We start from the raw sequence: 23,817 nt of genomic DNA, 5'->3' as shown, positions 1-23,817 counted from the left end.
GTAAAGATTTTGCCCTAGGCCACGCAAAGAAACAGAAACAGAAACATCTTCACACACATTTTTGTCATGGTGGAGTGAATTTCGGAGCCAGACAAGTACTTTTCACGCATTCAACCACATCACCATACCATACCATCCATTACTTGCATTGGCTTTAAGAATAAGAGAAGCATCCAAAAGTCGACTTAGATCAAAACAGCTGTCTTGCTCCTCCTTGCCTCCTCTTTGATCAGTCACCCTGTGCCAGTAATTACCAACCAGCGTTCTGTAGAACACTAGTAAGCCAGTGGACATCATTAGGAATACAGTAGGAAATGATTCCATCTCAATTAATTTGCCAGATTTATTTATTCATTTTTTCCCAGTCTATGCCAGCAACATACCGTGTCAAGCAGAAGGAACCAATGCTCTCCCATTCGCTGGCAGATGGTACAATAAGCCTAGTTGAGGGGTTTCAAACATTTCCTTAGCATGACAGTACAGTATGTTGTAACCTGCTGTCAGCTCAACAGCCGTATGGTCCGTAAAATGGGCGAAGTAAGTTTCCAAATAAACAGAGACCAGATCGTCATTATTTCATGATTCATACTATTTGTCATTTTCATTGTGACGTAATGTAAAATGGGTACCACAGGTCAATAAAGGTTGGGACAACACGGATCCAGCCTTAAAACACATCTGTTTAGACAAGCTTATTCACTCTAACCATAAATCCATTGTCTCTATTTTGTTTTATTTGATCTATTTTAGTTGATGTTGTTTTTAACATTGTATTTGTGTTTTTTAACTGCTTGTTGTAAGGTGTCCTTGAGTTCTTAGAAAGGCGCCCACAAATAAAATGTATTATTATTATTATTATTATTATTATTATCTATGCAATAACATCATACGCATAATTGAGTCAGTTCTGGAAGAAAGATGAGCTGATGCAGGATTTCTAAAGCTAATTATGCAAATAAGTATGCTGAAACCTGATGTCAGCTCAACAGCCATATGCAGTACGTGGTTATGTTTTGTTTTATTCGTGGAAGGAAAGATCGGGTTTTACTTTCATTTTTCCTAGCTGTGACTGAAAATGCTGATTTTCTAGTGAGAGAATGAGTTGTGTTGGATTTAAGGAAGTTTCTCCTCTCCCGCCACTTTGTATCCTTAAATTCAGTTTTCCATAAAAACATGTCACCTGTCTCCGGGTCGGACTCAAGTTACCACTGCTAACCAGGCTCACCAGCCACTTTCGTAAAAACTCTCATGACACGTAATCACTTCTCCAATTGGATATGAAATGAGACATGGTTCTCTGTATATGATCAGTTAAACTGTTCCCCTGAACTAATTCCCTGTCTTCACTTTCATAGCATCATTCTATTTTCTCCCTCTCCTTTTTTTTTGTCTTTTTCTTTTTTGTCACCTTTCTTTTTTTTTGTCCCTGCTGCTCCGTATCTCCCCCTCTCCTTCTGTCAGCAAACCCGTGGTTTCTGTGACATCAGCATACTTCAGTCGTTGCATGGAAGCATGACTCGAACCTTGTGTGCATCGCTAACTAGGAACTCCTTATTGTAAAACTGTGATGTATTTTGTTTGTTTGTTTGTTTGTTTATTGAACATAAAACATATATACAGTAATAATTTGACAGAAAATAAGGTAGATAAAAAAAAGTAAAAAGAAAGAAATCAATCTTCATTCAACACAGTTATTATGTTCAAGGGAGTAGGAAGAAGTAAAAAAATTATCTAGTCCTACCCCGTTATGTGATTATATCTAAATATTACGTGTATTACCTGCTAACGACTAAAATCGAATAAAATGGTCCATTCCAGACACATCCAAATAGGGCACCACCATTACATGTGTTTCTGAACCAGAATTGAATTGAGAATCAGACTCCACAAACGTAGACTCGGATGAAGATGTACAAACAATATATATTTAGAGAAAAATGGCGCAAAGCCGACAAAGTACAAATAAAGGTAAGGAAAATACAAACGGGAATCGATTGTCTCAAAAGGGCAAGAGAACGGAACAGTCCTGAAGTGCGCAGCTCAAGGGAAACGCCCACTGCTCAGTGAAACTCAAAAGAAACATAGACAGAACATGACACACATCCTCCAGATGTAATGTCTTGGTGTACAGTCTTTTTTATTTCCAATACCATGTCAGTGACAGTGGGTGGTGCCCTACTAAATTTTGAAACTAGCAGTCAGAGTTAAGAACTACCTGTTGGTAGTCTCAAACATAGGATTTCTTTTTATGCTCGACAAAATAAAGATTTGGAAATGCATGCAGTAGTGCTGGCTGAGCTGTGCTTTGTGCTATGTTTGGTTTGAACCTCTCTGCTTTTCCAAATTCAACAAAGCAACATCCTCCCGATGTTTCATGTGGGCCGACATATATTTGGCCGTGTTTGTGCTACGTGTGTTTCTGAGTGTAGATTCTGCTAAGAAAAGCAGGGTGATGGCTCACTGGCGCTTCTAAGTTTAGACGGTCTATGAGAAGAAAGATACACTGAAATGATGAAGGGCTTCGGGAGATTTGTACAAATAAAGAGGTCAGAAATGGAACGAAAGAGAGGGAGCACACGATGGAAAACAGCTAAGAAAGAAAAGGTGGAAAATGGAAAGAACAGAAATATGACAAAATCTTACTGTAAAAGTTGGTATTTTTCTGTGATGCTCAGCCTATGCTCGGAGTCTTGCGCTTCTTCCAGCTGACCTGGTGATAGACTTCTGAATAGAAATTATATTTGTTTCTACATTTATCCTAACAGTGGACCATGTGACAAAGCTAGGATACCCAGACAAAAGGCACTCGTGCTAGTGACCATCACAGACACACAAAGAGATCATTCCCATAATTTCACCATCCATGCTAAAAGCCATTTTCCCACAAAAATCCACTCATCAAACTGGCATTATCAGTTAGGTACCACATTTTTCCTGCATGTCATTCCAAATCTGCAAAAAAAATGATAAGGCCCTCTTACGATGTAGTACACGGCGGTATAAGGCCTAGTCCAGACTGCCAGCTGCAAGTCAGATTTTTAGCAGATTAATTCTGGATGGTTCTTTTGTCGCCTGAACAGTCACAAAGCGCATGAGATCCTATTTTTGCGAGACTGATTGAAACACAATCATCAGTCTTGACTGTCTGTGATGTCACTCTACATGACGAAAGACCCGATGTGCCAGAGCAGAGCGCGCCGATCGAATTGCGGCGTGGAAAAAAAAAAAAAAATTAAAAATCAAGCACACTGAAGAAATTGAAAACAGCAGGGCCTGGACGAAGGAGAAACGCCATTGGCTTATCGATCTGTCCATGAAAGTAATTCGTGTGTTGCCGCTGTGGTAATTGTATGATGTTGAACACTACACCTGCTGGACGATGCCTCCTTCTGATGATGTTGCTACAATAGCCTGTCAATTGTGTCAGTGATGTGGCCCAGTCTGAGCAGGGCCAACTTTTTTTTAAACATTTTTATGCATGTTAAAGTTATGACCTGTACACGGGCCAAATAAATGAGTCGAAAGCAACTACTCGCAAATAGGAAATATTACCTGCAACTCTTAGCATTGCAAAAACATGCTTCTCCTTTTTTCATAATCTACATTTCAGATGAGAACAATCAAATAGTTTTTTAACCACACCGTCGTGGTGATGTTTGCTATCATCGAGTGTATTTTAACCATCCGCTCATAATACCACAGAATGTGGAGCTTCACATCCACTGGTTCCTTCCTCTGTGGGTGGGTGTGGTTGCAGGACACCCTGGGAGTGTGCTGATGGAAACGCCAAAGCCTGGACCACACACTCACACGCGCGCCTTCATTTGACACGTGTGTCAATGCATCTGCAGGGCAGGCCATAGGAGGGCTGAGGAGCAATTAAATATTTAATCTCTTTGAGCATTCCGCAGTTTGTTCCGAAGAAGGAGGGAGTCTGGGAGGCCACTAAAGGCAAGGGAAGAGTATTTGTGCCTCAGTATCTAGTACTGCTACACAAATACAAACAAACAGTTCAGAACCATGCGGAAATGAACCTAATTTTGCAAACATTGTTTTTCTATCATGGGGATCAACGTGTAGATGAAATGATGGCAATGATGATCATGGTGAAGGAGAGGGAGAGTGCTGCAGAATATATGGGAAGGGCACAAGAGAGAGCGAAACACAGACAAGATTGCATTCTTGGGAGATGAGGATGTCACCATGGCAACTGCATCTGAGAGTCACATGATGCGGAGGAGTGAGCGAGTGAGGGAAAAGGATAGTTGCAGGAGTGAAAAAAAGAGGTGGAGTGAGAGGGTGGGGCGTGACAGCAGACGGCCGAGGAAGGGGATGCATTTGAGAAATTATGAAAAAAAATTGTAGATTTGTATTTTTTTTGCTGGCGATATGATTACAGCCAGAAGTCAAGGTGAGATGACAAGAGGCAAGAGAAATGAATGAGATGATTGAAAGAGCAAAGCCTTGCCCAAAAATAGAAAGAAGGGAGGGGGAGGAGATCGGGGGAGCAGACTGTTGGAGGTTTTTTTGTTGGGTTTTTTTTTGGGGGGGGGGGGGGTTCTCTCATAGGTATCTGCTTGGTATTGCCATTACATGACGTACACATGCGAGATAAAATAACTTACAGCAACAAAAAAATTAAGTTTTGTGTACAATATCTGTTTTTGAAATCATCAAGAGTGACCTTTTTCCAGCATGACCATGTGCATTGTACTGTCCTTTGTTGGTTTTAGGGTTTATAGTGGTTAACTTCTTTCTGTATTTGTGTGATCCCAATGTTCAAAGGTGTTATACAAATGCCCTCACCATCCTTTCGTACAAGAAACATTATAGAAAAACCAACAGCTGCAATTAACCTGGAAAATTCCTCCTAATTCAATGACAGATGTTTTGTTGTTTTTCTCAGTGGCCAATTTTCTTTAAAATTGCAAATCAAAAAAACATTGTTTTGGGACACCCTTCATGGTCAATACTCCAATCTGTGAAGCACCTTATAATCATATTGTAAAATAATTGCATTGTTTTAAAGCTTTCACAGGCCCTATAGAATAATGTTACTCGTGGCATTCAGTCCACTGACCTTCAGTGTGACACGTATATGCATGATATATTGGTGGAACATAAATGTGTGAAATGTTTATCCAGAACAAATCATATTCTGTGTCTGCTTGGACTCAAGTGAATCCAAAAACTGTGCAACATGAAATTCCACTGTGACCCCAGCAGGATGAATCCTACATTTGTCAGACTGTGAGGCTGCTCTCGGATGAAAGAACTGCGGTAGTCAAGACTGAGGAACATACTTTTGTATATTTTTGTAAAGATGCTTTCTTAAGATTTATAATGTCAATGTAGATAATTACTGGTACAGCATGGCAAACGAGTGGTTTGCACGTCTGCCACAAAATTCTGAGGTTTATGGTTTGAGTTGGGGCCTTTTTATGTTGCGTTTACATGTTCTTCTGATTTTCTTCTGTGATTTTTCACCACATGCTGCAGCTTCCCCAAAAATATGCATTTAGGAAAATGATATACCGGTAGTTATTTTTTCTGCTTTGCGTTTGGCAAAGTTGGATGCTTTTTGTTCTGCTGCTGCTTCCCCCACCCCCTTACTCCTCTACTTGTGACTCGGTCGAATGTGCTGTCTTCTGTCTTGATGTAGCCTCCGGTCGTATTTTTTCTTTCGAAAAACAAACCATGGAATTAGTCAATGGGACTCTCAGCACTATGGATAAAACATTTTTCAATGAAAAGAGCAGGCGGTGGGAAGCCTTCTTGCCCTTCTGGGTGGAGTTTGGTTTGCCTGACAATACTGTCCGTAGAGGATGTAGAAGACAGCTTCGTTATTGGCCTTCTGATAACAGGTATCCTGCTGTTTGTGATCGATCACAAAATTCAGCCAGCGGGAGTACCTTCATTGGAAGGAAAGCTCTGCCGGCCTTTCTGGATGGTGTGGGACGGGTGACCAACACTCAGACTCATGCGTTGACTGAACTCCATCACAAAGTGGATGCGGTGTTGGAGCCGCTTTGCAAAATGGAAAAGAATAAGGAGAGTTGACCCGGCGTGGAAAAATTTGATTGATTGATCAAGGATTCGGCTAATTGATGCCATGGAGAGCAAGTTAAAAGACCTTCAAAGGTCTTTGAAATTGTGGACAGCCTGTTCCCAAAACAACTGTTATCTGGATTTTCCCTTGGATGGAAAAATACGCTCAGACGCAAGAATTCCGATCAGCCCCCTTACGACTCCTTCCTGAGCCCGAGACTGATAAAGCTTGGCCCTTACAGCCATTGGTGCTCAACACGCGTACACAAGCAAATGATAAAAACACATTCCATCTAATGTCAATGCCTTCATTGGATTCCTATTTGCTCCAGCCCCACGTGTCCCCTTCTTGATTGACAGAGTGCTCCGCTCGTCTGAGCTGCTCATGTGACTGGTTGTGACGCGTCCCTTCCCTCCCCCGTCAACCACTTCCATCCTCCACTACGTGTTAAGTCTCAAGGTTTGTTGTACGTCTTTTGAACATAACCGACATGTTGATTTTTTTGGGGGGGGGCTCAAACCTTTTTTAAGTTGACTAGTTGGAGTCTGTCGGTGTTTTTCTTCTCCTCTTCCCTGTTTTAAATATTTGGCCAATAAATCAGATTTGGATTATGATTCTGAAACCAGCATTCGTTTTTCAATCTCAATTTGAAGAACTCCAACCCACACACAAAATTACGTTTTCTCATTCATTCATTCATTCATTCATTCATCTTCCGAACCGCTTCATCCTCATTAGGGTCGCGGGGGGTGCTGGAGCCTATCCCAGCTGTCTTCGGGCAGTAGGCATGGGACACCCCGAATTGGTTGCCAGCCAATCGCAGGGCACACAGAGACAAACAACCACTCACGCCCGCACTCACACCTCGGGACAATTTAGAGTGTTCAAACAGCCTGCCATGCATGTTTTTGGAATGTGGGAGGAAAGCGGAGCACCCGGAGAAAACCCACGCAGGCCCGGGGAGAACATGCAAACTCCACACAGGGAGGCCGGAGCCAGAATCGAACCCGGTACCTCTGCACTGTGAAGTCGACGTGCTAACCACTGGACTACCGGGCCGCACGTTTTCTCAGGAAATGAAATAAAGGAAAACGGCATTTTTTTTCAAGTACCTATTACTGTATTCCTATCATCGTCTGTTGTACGCTCACGTCAATACAACAGCACCCCGAAATAAAGATAAGATAAGAAAACCTTTATTAGTCTCGCACTGGAGAAATTCCCAATTCATACTACTATTGGAAAATGTCATCTTCCCTCTGATCATCACCATCACATATACACACACAATGCACTCACATTCACACTACTGACCCTGTTCAATATGATCTGTTAAGATGGTACCCTTTGTCTGCTTAGTGCTTCTAAGTGTGTCTGTGGCCCTCTGCCCAGCACTTTAAAGTGTACAAATAGAAAACGGACTAGGTTTCACTTTGCACCGAACCTCATTCTCACACTTCCAGATGCACACACGCACTCTCTCTCCATATCAGGCACTGTGTGGCTGTGAAGAGAGTGTTGAGAGCATCAATCACCGGCAGGAAGCTGAAGCTCAGCTTTAACCCACACTGAAAAAAAACTGTTTAAATCAAATCCATTCCAGTGAGATGGTTGCCGAGCGGAAGCAACTACTGCATAAGCTTTAAGGAATATCGAAGTAGGGCATGCTCATGGTGTCGTGGTGCCTCGGCAGCTGAAAGGGGAGAACGTAGATTTGGTTCAAGGCGGGGAGATTGAGCTTACTCATGCTCCATTTTGTGCTGACATTCGACCATGTTAGTATCGTTGGAAGAAGTGTGCAAATTACACTCCCCTCCAAAAGAATTGGAACTATTTGAAATGGAATGAAAATGATCACCTGTATATTAGATCTGTGCGTGTGTGTGCCTTTCTTAAATTCCTGCATGTATGTCACTTTTAGTTCAATTAAATGCAGTAAATGGAGATATGTACTTGTGTAACATTTATGTTTGGTGTTGTGCCGTGAGATTTTTGTAATGTTTAAGTAAGTGACTGGGCTGAAGAATTGGAAAGGGGCAGGTTGGAATTCGGCCCCCAAAAAGTACATGATCAGAAAAGGTTTTGTGGACTAATGACAAAGATTGACCTTCAGTAAAGTGATGAAAAGGCTCATGTGGGTTGTGGGAGGAGAAGCCCAACCATAGAAGCCCATCTGTGAAACAACGTGGAGCAAATACCTTGACTTGAGGCCATCTGACTTCTTAGGGAAGATGCTCAATAATTTTGATTTATGTAATAATAAAAGTCAAATTCAATTCAAATTCAATACACGGCATTAAAATGAACTCAGAGATGCAAAAAAACATTTTGTCTGCCAATACAAAGAAAAATGCCACCAAACTGAAAGGAGAGCTTTTATCATGCAGAAACATCATGAACTGAGACACACTACCAAAAGAACAAATGGGATGTTCTCCTTCCTGCTCCTTTGCCAACAGCATATCAGTCCACCCCAAAAGGCCACAACATGTTTTCAATCTTCACTTCTAAAGAGGAGTATTGTAATATGTTTTCCCTTACTGCCACAGTGAAAGCAGATCTCCTACTTTTATTATTAGTGGACCAGCCTGGACCCATTCCAAAATGCAATGGCACATCTTGGATGCCTTTCAACTGAGTTGTGTGTATTGTTTAACCAAATATATTCAACTGATCAAACAATGTTTGTGTTAAGATTTTATGTTACGATCCAGATGAGTTTTGCTCATGTTTTGCATCTACATTCATTAGTTTGGTTTCTTTAGCTTCTGCCCATGTCGCTGTTTTGATTACCTTCCATGTACAAGTACCATGTACAGCACTTTGTATGCAGCGATGGCTGTTTGAAAGTGCTCTATAAATACTGTTGACTTGACTTGACTTGACTTGACTTGACCCTCCGACTCAAGTTTGGGTAGAAGCGCTTTCAACATAAATGGTTGTGCTCTTTATGGGGATTATCTTGAAAGATACAACAATATAATTTGAAGAAACTGGCAGCACATTATCTTCAGGAGTCCCTTATTTTACTTTCATTTTGATTATCTGACTGGGACTCAACGGTGAAAGACACATTACCACAATAATTGTTCCTCACTGTTATTTGGGATGTCGGTTTAGCTTAATTGCTTTCGCCCTTCTGCAGAACTAACAATACTTCTGATTGTTTGTTGAACAAGACAAATGTAGAGAGGCTGCAGTGAATGTGAGAGGAACAATGACGATGATGATGATGATAACAGTGATTGTCTATTCAATGTCTAAGTGTGTAAAGTACAAACTGGTGAATTAGTTCCTCAACACACAGTGCTCATACTTTGGGAAGATAAAAAGTCACATTTTGCTTATATCCCTCCAGCAGTGGAGATCTTCAAACAAAATTGCATGAAAGATAAAAACAAATAGCAGGCGACCTTCCCTTTCACCCAAAGTCAGCTACAATTCTCATAAGCTTATCTGTGATTCTCGTGAGGATATGTGATCTCCAAAACGGACGCATGGCAAATATGTGGCAGAAGTGGATCAAAAAGGACTGATGTGTAGTTGCATAAAACAAGAGCATGGTTAACTGATGCAGACTGAAGTGGTGATTGAAATGCCATATATAAAGACCTGTGAGTAATGGGACAAAAGCAGAAAGATGAAGGGGCTTTCAAAACAAAAAAATGAAAGCACAATGTGATACATGGAGAAGGCAAGAAAATAGAGGATGACTTTATGACAGGTGGAGGTGAGTTGGACACTGGGAGTGTTTTTTTTTTAACAAAAGGAAACAAGGATCTGAGGTCAAGAAGCAGTGGGAATACAGTAATGCGATGTAACAGGCTCTTCACCAGTAATGACAAGGCAAGGCTGTGCTCATTAAATATGAACCTTCAGTTTTTAGTAACCTTTGTCTCACATCAAAGGCATATTTCAACTTTAGAAATTAGAGAGGACACGAGGGGAAAAAAGAGTCAGATGGCTTGTTCGTTTTTGTCGTGACCACGTCAAAGGTTGACTGCAATTTGACAAAGCCATAGTAAACCTGCTGTAATTATGGAGAGACAACTGATGAAATTCCATTGAGACCAAAGAGGCTATGGGCGGATGAATAGCGTAGTTCATAGCACACAGTACACCACATATTGTTGAACTTGCTAACAGAACTTTGGACCTCACTCATCACTCGGCTATATTTGTACTCAGATTTTTTATATTTGCTGGCTGGCCTGGTCCGTATTCCCTGGTAATTGCAGGGGTTCACTTTACCTTTAAACAGAACAGAGGGCCTTGGCACTCCCACGTGCCATGAGAGATCCTTAGATTTTCCATGGGACACAATCCAGATTCACTTCATTTGTGTAAAAATATTTATTAATTACAAACATATCTTTGCTCATCACTCTATTCCAGTTACATACAGGATAGCGACAGGCAAAATGACTAAATGCTCTTATAATAGATGGCAGAAATTACAATGAACTGGTGTTTCCAATAAGGTCACAACCTCCCCACATGTATATCAGCTGTGTGTTCAATCCAACAGGCCCATTGCTATTTCAGTATGAATACTTTTCAGTAGTTCATACTTTTGTGACATTTTTGTTTAGGTTGGCTCATTTCTCCATCTACCCAACCGTTTGACACCACTTGTTTGTTACGGTCATGGGTAAGCAGGATTCCAGCCCTGCTGACTAAGTTGGGACGTTGGGCAAGATCGGTTATCAGGGGACATACAGAACTGAATAGATAAACAACCCTATCATACTCACATTCTCATCGGTTGGCAATGTACAACTTTGAAATTCAAGATGCATGTCTTTGGAATGAGAAAATGGTTGCTCCTTTTCTCTACTCGACATTCACACTCATTCTAATCATCATAGTTGAACTTCTCTGTCAATGATATCGGACAAGGAAGTCTGTTTTAGACCACTTATTACATTTTGATGAAATTGATGTTTATTAATGCTGGAGCACTTTGAGAGACTTTTACATGACATTATTTTCCCCTCTTTTGTCTCCTTTTAGGCGGATGCCAAGATGGTATGTGATGTAGTTAGTCGTATGGAGGACACAGAGCCTTACTCCAGCGAACTGCTCTCCTCCATGATGCGTCTCTGGTCCGACTCGGGTATCCAGGAATGTTTCAGCCGGGCTCGGGAGTACCAGCTCAACGACTCAGCGCAGTAGTAAGTCTGTGTGTGTGTGTGTGTGTGTGTGTGTGTGTGTGTGTGTGTGTGTGTGTGTGTGTGTGTGTGTGTGTGTGTGTGTGTGTGTGTGTGTGTGTGTGTGTGTGTGTGTGTGTGTGTGTGTGTGTGTGTGTGTGTGTGTGTGTGTGTGTGTGTGTGTGTGTGACTATACGTGCACGCCCTTGCATGCTTATTTGTATTCCAGCGTTTTCCCTGCACAATCTGCGCAGGGAAAACTCCTCTTGGCAGCTATTTGATGTTTTCAAATATCTGCATTTTTTCATTCACCCGTATTCTCCATCTCACATAATGAGTTTTTGTTCTTGGCCAAGTTAGAGCCTTGAAAAAGGAGATTCATGGCCCGCCTCTGTCAATAGGAGATACAGGGTTGTTCCTGGCTCAAATTGAGGCAGAGGTGGTGCCTTCCTGACCCTGCGCCATGACATGCATGTATTCTGTAATTTCAACGGACTCTTTTTCTTTTACAAGAAACATACTTTAAATGTGACTATTATCATGTTGAAGCATTTGTTTATTAAAACGTGCATAATAAAGGCCTCTTCTCAGAGTCCACAAACTGTTGGTTAAGGATTCACAAAGTGCATTCGCCAAGTACTGCAAGCTGAAAAAGTGCATTAAAAAAAAAAGTCAAGAGAGTAAATGCAGAAGTAAGCACTGCAGTTCATGACTTGACGCGAGCTAGCAAAGCTAACAGGGCTAACGTCACTCGGCCATAAATCAGAAGTGAGGCTCGTGTCCTTATTTTTTTCTGTCAGGGTATGCAGAAGCATGACAACTCCTGTTTTAGAAGATAACCGCAGCTCAGAAGTCTAAACTATATGTGGCAAGTCGTTTAGTAGCCTACAAAAGTCGTTGATGCCATCCATCCATCCATCCATCCATCCATCTTCTACCGCTGGAGAGGGAAGCCCAGACTTCCCTCTCCACAAAACACATGTAGACTGTTTGGGCGAATTCCCACATACCCTCGAGGACCCTGCTAAGGGTGTAGAGCTGGTCCACTGTTCCACGGCCGGGACGAAAACCACACTGCTCCTCCTCAATCTGAGGCTCGACTTCCTGACGGACCCTCCTCTCCAGCACCCCTGAATAGACCTTACCAGGGAGGCTGAGGAGTGTGATCCCTCTGTAGTTGGAACACACCCTCCGGTCCCCCTTTTTAAAAAGAGGGACTACCACCCCGGTCTGCCAATCCAGAGGCACTCTCCCCGTTGACCACGCGATGTTGCAGAGGCGTGTCAACCAGGACAGCCCCACAACATCCAGAGCCTTGAGGAACTCCGGGCGGATCTCATCCACCCCTGGGGCCTTGCCACCGAGGAGCTTTTTAACCACATCGGTGACTTCAACCACAGAGATAGGAGAGCCCACCTCAGGGTCCTCAGACTCTGCTTCCTCCAAGGAAGACGTGTTGGTGGAGTTGAGGAGGTCTTCGAAGTACTCTGCCCACCGGTTCACAACGTCCCGAGTCGAAGTCAGCAGTGCCCCATCCCCACTGTACACAGTGTTAGTGGTGCACTGCTTCCCCCTCCTGAGGATGGTGGACCAGAATTTCCTCGAAGCCGTCCGGAAGTCGGCTTCCATGGCCTCACCGAACTCTTCCCACGCTTGGGTTTTTGCCTCGGCGACCACCAAAGCTGCGTTCCGCTTGGCCAGTCGATACCCGTCAGCTGCCTCTGGGGTCCCACAGGCCATAAAGGCTCGATAGGACTCCTTCTTCAGCTTGACGGCATCCCTTACTGCTGGTGTCCACCAGCGAGTACGAGGGTTGCCGCCACGACAGGCACCAACCACCTTACGGCCACAACTCAGATTGGCCGCTTCAACAATAGAGGCACGGAACATGGTCCACTCGGACTCAATGTCCCCCGTCTCCCCCGGAACATGGGAAAAGCTCTGTCGGAGGTGGGAGTTGAAACTCCTTCTGACAGGGGATTCCGCCAGACGCTCCCAACAAACCCTCACAATACGTTTGGGTCTGCCAGGACGGACCGGCATCTTCCCCCACCATCGGAGCCTACTCACCACCAGGTGGTGATCAGTTGACAGCTCCGCCCCTCTCTTCACCCGAGTGTCCAGAACATGCGGCCGCAAATCCGATGATACAACTACAAAGTCGATCATCGAACTGCGGCCTAGGGTGTCCTGGTGCCAAGTGCACATATGGACACCCTTATGTTTGAACAAGGTGTTCGTTATGGACAATCCGTGGCGAGCACAGAAGTCCAATAACAAAACACCACTCGAGTTCTGATCGGGGGGGCCGTTCCTCCCAATCACGCCCCTCCAGGTCTCACTGTCATTGCCCACGTGAGCATTGAAGTCCCCCAGCAGAACAAGGGAGTCCCCAGCAGGAGTACTCTCCAGCACACCCTCCAAGGACTCCAAAAAGGGTGGGTATGCTGAGCTGCTGTTTGGTGCATATGCACAAACAACAGTCAGGACCCGTCCCCCCACCCGAAGGCGAAGGGAAGCAACCCTCTCGTCTACCGGTGTGAACCCCAATGTACAGGCACTGAGCCGGGGGGCAATGAGCATGCCCACACCTGCTCTGCGCCTCTCACCATGAGCAACTCCAGAGTGGAAGAGAGTCCAACCCCTCTCGAGAGAACTAGTACCAGAACCCAGGCTGTGTGTGGAGGCAAGTCCGACTATATCCAGTCGGAACTTCTCTGCCTCACACACCAGCTCGGGCTCCTTCCCTGCCAGAGAGGTGACATTCCATGTCCCAAGAGCTAGCTTCTGCAGCCGAGGATCGGACCGCCAGGGTCCCCGCCTTTGGCTGCCGCCCAGCTCGCATTGCACCCGACCCCTTTGACCCCTCCCACGGGTGGTGAGACCATGAGATGCTACAAGATTAATTTATAAGCATCCAAAACGTCACTGGTGAAATCAGATCGCATTGTTTGAGCCCTTGGCTCCTCTGACAAAAGGTTTGTACTTTTCCTTTCTTGACAGCACAGCTGTCTCCGTTGGCTGTCAGATAACACTATTTTTTAATGTTATTAGATTTATTGACGTCATTACGTTCCGATATTTATCGTGCATCCCAAGTTTGCGGTGTGTTGTAAGGTGGCACTTGACGTGCGTTTGCGCAGCACATAGAGGTGTACCAGAGCTCAGAGAACGAGGACATGAACCATTGCTTCAGATCTTTCCTGTGCACCGCTGTTGATATAGCGCCTCCATAGTGGTCAAACACTGCAACTGCAGTTAAAATACAAAGCTGCCGTAGAGGGACATCAATCCTTCACTCAGCACAGCTGGAGCTTTACTCTCTGTTGAGCAATATCAATCAGTCTGGCTGGGGACGGCACAAAACTGACTGAAAGACTGGTTTTGAACAATAGGATAACAGTTTTAGTGGAGAAGACAGTGACTCACCATTCCACTGACATTATATTAGCTCAAGTCGTATAGTAGATTGCCTTATTTACTGATTTACTGGTCTTGCCAAGTAAGCACAGCGTGTCGGCTTTTCTTATCAGACCCTAGGACACGGGTTATGGCCTTCTCTTTTGAGGAATCACCCTGTCATTTTGTGGCGTGAGCCCTGTCTGGTTGGGGACTGTTAACTGATGAGAGGACAGGCCAAGCTATGACTGTGCCTCGCACAGCTCTCTTCTTTTTTTTTCCAGCTAAAAGTAAAAGCAGCAACAACCTTGCAAATTCCAATAACTCAAACTATGCAAGAACCATGAACATCATTTTCCGTTTAATTAGAGGTCAGACATAATAATTAGGACATTACTAACATCAAAATACATCCTGGTCTACATGTCAAACATGGGTTCCATTTTCTTCTATACCAAATAACTTTATGAACCCAAATATCAAACAGGCACAGACACACACTCAAGCATACATACAAAAACAGTGTTTCTCTTGATTATGTTATCTTACTTCCCAGCGTTCAGAGGAAAATCTTCTTTTCAGCCCAAAACAGCAACCGGTCTGCTCAATCCAGCATCAGACTGGTAGCTAAGAACAGACCTGGGCAAGCAAGTCTGTCACGTTACGCTCGAAACGACAGGGGAATCGCTTTGTGCGTAACATCAAAACGGGAATAAGTGGATCACCGAAACAGCAGGCACAGAAAGGAACTTTGTCACAAAATAATATTTATTATAAACAAAAAGCCCCGTCTAAACGGAAAACAGAAAATGCTGGTTAATAACGAAAACCAGGAATTAAATGTAACGAGATAACAGAAAACGCTTGCAAAAAACAGCAAGGGATAAGATTAGGCAAATACTATAATTATATACAAGAGACGTCGAGGAATGTTACAATCATCAATATTCTTAGGGTAGCGTATTCAAAAAGGTATGGGCAACAGCAGTGGCACGGCATGGAATACTCCGGCAATGAGTTGACCGCCGGAGCGCCTAGATATAGCAGGTGCAATCACCGACAAATAGGCAGCAGGTGTGCAGGCGGCCGAAATGAAACGTCTGCCACCTGCTGCCAAATACGGAACATGACAAAGTCAAGTTCCCACAACACATCTAATGTACCTCATTGAGGTCAGACATTGTGTTTTCGTCCATCTCTTAAAGGCACCTCATTCTCATTGAACAAATGGTTTCACGGTAGCACCGCATCAGGCAAACGAATGGAAGCGGTCCAAAGACCAGAAGCTTGTGGGGCAATGCCAACGGAAGAGGTAGGAGAGTGGCATGCAGAGGCTTTGCGGGTCAGTCATGATGCAAAGTTTACATCTGACTAAACTCACCATGACATGGGGACGTGACATCTTACAGTAACAACAAAAAATGAATCGACAATGACTGAAAGCAACCAGGGAACTATATACAAGCAAACTAACGAGACAGCGAGGAACACCTCGACAAGACCCGAGCGGCTGAAGGAGCTGACTGGTAGACACAAGGGACCAGGTTGATGAGCACAGATGGAAAACAAGAGAAGAAAACGCAACAAAACATGAAGCAAAACTAAATTTATTCAAAATAATTTAAAAGTCCAAATACACATCATGACAACAAACATGCAAAAAATAATAATAAAAAAGAAATCAGATAGGGGGCAAACACTTTTTCACCTCACTATTTTGACTTATTGTTGACTTACCAATCGTGTTGTGGAGTTTGTTTCCAAAGCACTAGAGTCGTCCACTCTTTCACTCATGCCTATTAGACGAGGACTAAACAGGTTCCAGGAACCCAGAGAGTTCTTCAACCCCTGAGCAATGAGGTCACCTTTGTTATCCTCTGGAAAGTACGCTGTTTGGCGGTAAAGACTTTGCAGAGCCCAGTCGTTGCCGATAAAATGTGACATCTCGTGCACGTCTGGCTGCATGGTTCGTCTGGACTTCATTCTGGCGTTGCAGAATAAAATGACACGCCCTCAAATTCTCTGCTAATATTCTCACACGCACACCTAGCACATACCTGCGGTCTTTTCCAATCTATATTTGGTTACCATTTCTGTAGCAATGTACAAAGCAACCGCTTCAGTCAGTGATCACTCTCCACCTCGGCCCTTTCTTATCATTCACACTGCATTGGGTAAATGACTTCTCCACAGTAAGCTGCTTTTAAGCGGGAGTTTGTTGGTTGTCAGAGTCTTCCCTCATAAAGCTTGCCATTTCCCACACTCAGCTGGAGGCCTTTGTTTTAGACTCTGGATTAAGTTTGTTGTGCTGCGCCTTTTGTTGCAATGAGCTTTAACCAAACTTTGCAGTGTGCAGTCGCCTGTTCCAATTCTGTTACCACACATCCAAGCCAGTTCCAAAGCACACAGATGATACATCTGCTTCTTTCATGGGAAGAAACTTATTGCTCTCTCTTGTCCTAGTAATGTTGTGTGGATCCATCACAGATATCCATAGTGCGCCTCAGCAACGTGAAGAAAAAAAAGTTTTTTTAAATGATCAGTACCCAAAATAAATACATAAATAAATACTTGAATTAATTGAAAAAATAATAATCATTATTTGATTTTTGAATACAATCTATTACAAATGCAAAGTATCCCAAATGACAAGCAAGGGCAGTGTGCACTCAAACACACCCTGCTCATTATTTATAATTTTCTCAATCTGATCATCCACAAACTTTCACTGCACACAGTCAATTACCATTACCAGTACCGGGGATGATTTCTGCTGAGTGCCTGCGCGTGGGTGGAGATGGAGACAGCAGGAGAAAAAACAACAAATGAAGCGGGGGAGGGCAAGCCTTTCACGTTAAATGCCATGTTTGTGCATGTAATCCTTGTTCAACTGTGCACCATACATCCTGTGAAATGACATACAGTGACGTGAAGAAAAAATGGACTGAGAATGATGGAGGATTTCTTCTATGGTGCCATGAGCAGAGCACAGTAAACGGAAGATTCCAACCATAATGTGACTGATGCAGCATATAGCGTACTTGCCGTTTTAATTGGATGACTGACAGTTTTGACTGGTTATATTAGGGAATCACTTTTGATCTCTGTGGGAAAAAGCGTGAAAATCATCACAGTGTCAGAAATGTTATTGTATCAGTCGAGAGTAGGGGAAAACATAAAATACATCAGCCGAGTTCATGAACTGTCTGTGCTCTTTGGCTGAGCTCAAGAGCAGGGTTCTCCTGCCTTATAACAAAGTGTGTGGTGTTTATTTAGACTTTGGCGAGCTTATGATTGTGTAACTATTACTGGAAAAATAATCCAGCCAAAGAACCTTAAGTAGTAAAATAAACAAGTTTTGTTCTTACAATATTTCTTACTTGGGCCATTATATGGCAGATTATTTGTAGTTGTTATGATTTACTGTTACAATTTGCAAAGAGAGCCCAATCCCTTGATCTTAACTGTGCAACGGGTACACCACAAAATAATGCCTCATGTCCCAGTGAGCCCTTCATTTGCAGGTTAGCTCATATGGAAAAATGACATGTTGACAACAATGTAATAATTGACTATCCCGTTTTAAATGGAGTCCGTGAGGATGTAGTGGTATACCTGGCTGGCGTTGGTGCAGGCAGCATGGGTCAATACCCACTCAGTCACGGTGTGAGTGTGAATTACTGTCTTTCTCTACATGTGCCCTGTAATTGAGCAGGGATCAGTCCTTTGCCTAAAGTCAGAGAAATGGGCTCCAGCTCCCAGTGACTATAAACAGGAGTAGCACTATGGAAAATGATGGATGGGCAGTTTCGAGTAGCTGAGAAATACCAATGCCGGTCTCTAAGAGAGGCCTGGTGAGTTCCACTTCCTGCTGTGGTAAGCTTTCACCCTGCAGCAGCTTCTCTCCATTCCAGATGTCATGCCATCAATCCTCAATATGCATCCTTCCATTGGTGAAGTTTGAGGGTATTTTTCTGAGATGCCCTTGGAGGCCTCCTTGTGGCCCAAGAAGGTCCAGCAGGCTCTTGTCTGCCAGATCATTGACGTACAAGGAACATGAATAAATGAACAGACCAAACATAGCTCTCGAAAGACAGACGTTGGACAAAATCAATGAACAAGAATCTAGAAGTTATACCAAAGTATGAGAGCCACATAAAATGGAGAAAAAAAATTACACGGAATAGGGAAGCGCACATAAGAAGTGATGCAAAAGATTGGAAGAAATGGAAAAAGCAGCTAAAATACACTTGATATCAAAAGCTGTGTCTGATGTAGTCAATGTGAGATTCCAGACCAAATTGAATAATATTTTTGGATTCCAGAAATGTAGGCTCAGACAATGTGCGATAACAAAAATATTTATTTACACAAAAGCGCACTGACGATGTCCAAACAGAAATTGCTAGTCGCAAGGACCCAGGAGAAACAAAGCATCAACAAAAGCGATTGCAAAAGGCAAGGTACTAAAGAACACCAAAAAAATAAACCAAAACATCACAAAGCCAATAACGCAAAGCCAAAGGTCAAGAGCAATAATGAAAAAATAAAAATACTGACAAACTAGAATCTATGACAGGGGTGTCAAACTAATTTCACATTGTGGGCCACATACGGCCTCGGTTGATATCAAGTGGGCCGGACCATTAAAATTATACCATACTCTGCTATAAATAACCAAAATAATACGTCTTTCCTTTGTTTTGGTCTAAAGAAGCACAAGAACATTAGTAAAATGTTGAAATTTAATGAGCATATCTTGAACTTATCCTGAACATATAACACCTTAGATATCCTTGGACAAATGTGCAATTTACTTTTTTCATTCACATATATATGCATTGCAACTAATCCCACTGGTTGTACAAAAGCACAAAACTTTAATAAGTAATTGGTATTGAAAAATATAGTCATGCACTTAAAGATTAAACGAGATTTATAAAGAAAGGAATTTTTCAACTATTTACACATGTGCATATAAAATCAAAATTTAATCCCTGCCTACACCTTTCAAACTAAGGAGAGTGCTATTAAATGTGTAAAGAACAAAGTATTTACATGTTCTTGATAGCGTCTGCTGTGTTAGGTCAGTCTCGATGATAGACTGAGACTGCTGTTGTCTTCTTCTCTGATCAAAACAATGTTGTCTTCTACTCTAATCAAAACAGTGTGTCCCCTAGCGGATACTACATGAACTTCACCTTATTAAAATATTCTTTCCATGTCTTTTATGCATTTGTTTCACCTTTAATTTATCCTGCAGGCCTGATCGAACCTCCATGGGGGCCAGTTCCGACCCGCCAGCCGTATGTTTGACACCCCTGATCTATGAGTAATGAGAGCGACTATGGAGAATATCGAGAGGCCTGGAAAACAACACTTGAAGCAGTACAGCGATAATAATCAATAATCCGACAATAGACCTGAAATACTTGGCAAGGCTTGATGGGGAAACGCGGAAACAGGTGCGCCTGCTGGAGTGAAACGCCCTTCCCTCCAGCTGGAACTGAAGCACAATCAAAACAGACAGAACATGAGAGTCAAGACGAATAATGCTCACATACAAAAGCCAATATGAGGTCATTTACCACATTTGTTTTATCATCAGAATCAGAATCATCTTTATTGGCCAAGTATGTAGAACACACAAGGAATTTGTCTCTGGTATAACACGCTGCATTAGTATCATCGTAAACAACAAAATCATTGAACCATTTTAGAGTGACCAGTAGCAGTATTTGTAGTACAAGAAGAGTGACTACGTCAGTGACTGTTTAAGGAGTTAATGGCTAGAGGGAAGAAGCTGTTAAGTGTCTACTGGATTTGGTGCGCATGGATCTGTAGCGTCTGCCTGAGGGGAGTAGCTGGAAAAGGTGGTGGGCAGGGTGCGGGGGATCCAGGAGGATTTTCCGTGCCCTTGTCTTGATTCTTGCAGTGTGCAAGTCCTCAAGAGTGGGTAGGGCGGTGCCAATGATTTTTTCCGCCATCCTAACTGTCCGTTGAAGTCGGATTTTGTCCTTTTTTGTGGCGGCCCCAAACCAAACCGTGATGGAAGAACATAGGATTGATTCGATGACTGCCGTGTAGAACTGTCGTAGCACCTCCTGTGGCAGGCCATGCTTCCTCAGCAGCCTCAGGAAGTACATCCTCTGCCGGGCCCTTTTCAGGATGGAGATGGTGTTGACTTCCCACTTCATGTCCTGGGAGACTGTGATTCCCAGGAACTTGAAGGTCTCGACGGTTGACACAGGGCAGTTGGATAGTGTGAGGGGCAACTGTGGAGAAGGATGTTTCCTGAAGTCCACGATCATCTCTACAGTCTTGAGCGTGTTCAGCCCAAGGTTGTGTCGGCTGCACCAGAGCTCCAGCTGCTCCACTTGTTGGCGGTACGCAGACTCGTCGCCGTCTTTGATGAGACCGATGACCGTGGTGTCGTCTGCGAACTTTATGAGTTTGACAGCTGGATCTGTTGAGGTGCAATCGTTTGTGTAGAGGGAGAAGAGCAGTGGAGAGAGGACACATCCCTGTGGGGCTCCAGTGCTGGTGGTGCGTATTGATGATGTTGTTGCTCCCAGTCTCACCTGTTGTGTCCGTCCCGTCAGGAAGCTGAGGATCCACTGGCAGATCGTAGGGGACACACCGAGGTGGAGAAGTTTGGGGGTGAGGAGTTCCGGGATGATGGTGTTGAACGCAGAGCTGAAATCCACAAACAGAATCCTTGCGTAGATCCCTGTGCTGTCGAGGTGCTCGAGGATGTAGTGCAGACCTATGTTGACTGCGTCTTCCACAGACCTGTTTGCCCAGTAGGCAAACTGGAGAGGGTCCAGCAGGGGTCCGGTGACGTTCTTTGGGTGGTTCAGCACCAGGCGTTCAAAGGAATAGGCAACGTAGCAGTTCCGTGTGGCCAGTTGTCAATTGAAACAACATCCGCACTTGCGCAAGCATGCACACCATTCGTGTGTGCTAAATGTCACATTAAAGATTGATGGCAGCTTCCTGTTGTGTTCTGGCCTGTGGAGTCTCTGTGTGACTCATATCGCACAACAGATAGGTGAACTTCTGTCGTCATGTGCTTTCAACAATGTTTGCAATGACTAAAGGGGCTGGGGAATTGGAAAGTTCTGTTTTAAATTCCCAAAGGTGTGCATAGCCTGTATGTGTAATGTATGTGATGTGACACTGTCGAGAGTACAACGTTGTATTCTAAGAGCTCTGCCTGAGGCCTCCTTTGCCCCTTTCTGAAATGGTCGCATCTTGACCTATTTACCACAATGCACGTATGCGTATGTGTGCATATGGCATCCTTTCTCGATATAGTGTCGATGGTGTGAAATAGAGATGGAGACCGCAGGATCTTTTAAAGGTGACGTGTCTTCTTTAACTAACAGTCATCCTTTTACATTTGAATTTGACTCATGAAATGTATTCGACTCATTATTTACGCCACCAAAACATTTTGAGAACCATATCCATCCTACTTATCCTCCCACCCCTCCAGTGCTCCGTGAATGCATTCATTGTTGTTGAACAGATGATGGTGGGTCACAACCTTGTGCATATAATCTCCCAAAGACTCTCAGTGGGGTTAAGGTTTCGATCAATGTGTGGAACTGATTTCTCATGCTTCCTGAACCACTCTTCCACAGAAATAACCAAATGAATTCACCCATCTGACTCAATCCCTTGAGATGACAATGTGAAGTCTTGCGACATTTGTAAATGGAATGGACGTTGCAGTACAGCACAGCACGATGTGGCTATTCTTGCAGGGTTTAATCACAGTTCACTTTAAGCTGATACAGCAATTTATTTTGTGAAGTCAATTCAAATGTATCTACATAACCCTTCATCAGAGATTGATGCAAATCAATAATTTGGTTCTTCTGAAGGGTTTTTCTTTTGTTTCATTATTCCACTAGCACACAATATCTGTTTGATAAATGAGAAACTTCTCACTGCGTTAGTTACATTAAAAGGCTTGGCCATGCACGGCATGTAAATTAATTCACCTGCAACAACCTGCATTAGTTTTCAGTGTGAATGACCGAGATCTCTTTTTTACCAAATAAACAGCAATGATTCTTTGATAATAATGCACAATAAAATGTTATCTGATTATTTAATAATCAGATAATCTATATAATAATCGATTGTAAAAATAGTCTACAATGACAGTCCTACTCAGAACATTTTTCAACTAAAGTGTGGAGGATTGTGCTTTGCATCACCTTTAAAATCCATCGGTTCCTCACTGCTGCTCTTGCAAATTATGTAATTCCTTTGTGCTTATGGTGGAACAACACTTGTCGAAAACTCAGTGATCATGTTAATCAGATCTGTGAATGTGCGCCTCTAAGAAGGGATGCACATGACTGACATTTTGTGAAAGTAATAACAGAGTATTGCAATTATTTCTTTCATTTAGATTGTATCTCATATATCTGGATCAGTATGTTGTGTATTGTATGGCATACTGGATGTGAGCACAAAATGTGCACTCATGCAAATAAATATGCTGCAGGTTGTACAGCGTTGGTAAAATTCAGCGTGTGTCGGCAATCAAAATGACAGAATGTTGCTCAGATACATACATGACTGTCATAGCATCGTTAATAATCAGATGAAATTAAAATGGCAACCGAGGCTTTGAGGGGGTCCGGTTTGCTGGCCTAAGTATTGCATCTCTGCTTGTAGCAGATGATGTGTTGCTGTGCTGATCTCCAACTCTCACTGGAGCAGTTTGCATCCGAGTGTGAAGTGGTTGGGATGAAAATCAGCACCTCCAAATCAGAAACAATGTTCCTCAGTCTTAAAAGGGTGGAGTGCCCTCTCCGGCTCAGGGATGAGATCCCCCAAGGGGAGGAGTTTAAGTATCTTGGGGTCTTGTTCATGAGTGAGGGCATGAGAGAGCGAGAGATCGACAGGCGTTTCGGTGTGGTGCTGCTATGCAGACTTTGTATCAGTCTGTCGTTGTGAAGAAGGAGCTGAGCCAAAAGTTCCTACCCTCACCTATAGTCACGTGCTATGGATCGTGACCAAAAGAACATATCCCGTATACAAGCAGCCGAAATGAGTTTCCTCTGTCAGGGGTCACCCTTAGAGATAAGGTGAGAAGCTTGGTCATCCGGGAGGGGCACAGAGTTGAGCCACTTCTCCTCCATGTTGAGACGAGCCAGATGAAGAGATTCGGGCATCTGATTAGGATGCCTCCTGGACACC

General features: G+C 43.3%; 1 protein-coding gene across 4 annotated transcripts in view; it reads left to right on the top strand.

Annotated features, from left to right (window-relative positions):
- Positions 1 to 23,817, top strand: part of gnao1a (guanine nucleotide binding protein (G protein), alpha activating activity polypeptide O, a) — a 103,791-nt gene that overhangs the window by 47,892 nt on the left and 32,082 nt on the right. For all 4 annotated transcript variants that reach the window (XM_086110014.1, XM_086110017.1, XM_086110016.1 and 1 more), the window contains exon 4: positions 11,063 to 11,223. In XM_086110014.1, coding sequence (XP_085966140.1) covers positions 11,063 to 11,223 — 161 coding nt within the window. The remainder of the gene's footprint in view (positions 1 to 11,062; positions 11,224 to 23,817) is intronic.

This window comes from Hippocampus guttulatus, chromosome 4 (genome assembly GCF_054856545.1).
Source record: "Hippocampus guttulatus isolate MCC_2025c chromosome 4, RoL_Hgut_1.0, whole genome shotgun sequence".
Taxonomy (NCBI): domain Eukaryota; kingdom Metazoa; phylum Chordata; class Actinopteri; order Syngnathiformes; family Syngnathidae; genus Hippocampus; species Hippocampus guttulatus.
Note: the sequence above shows the minus strand (reverse complement) of the source record. Positions and strands in the feature narration are given on the sequence as shown.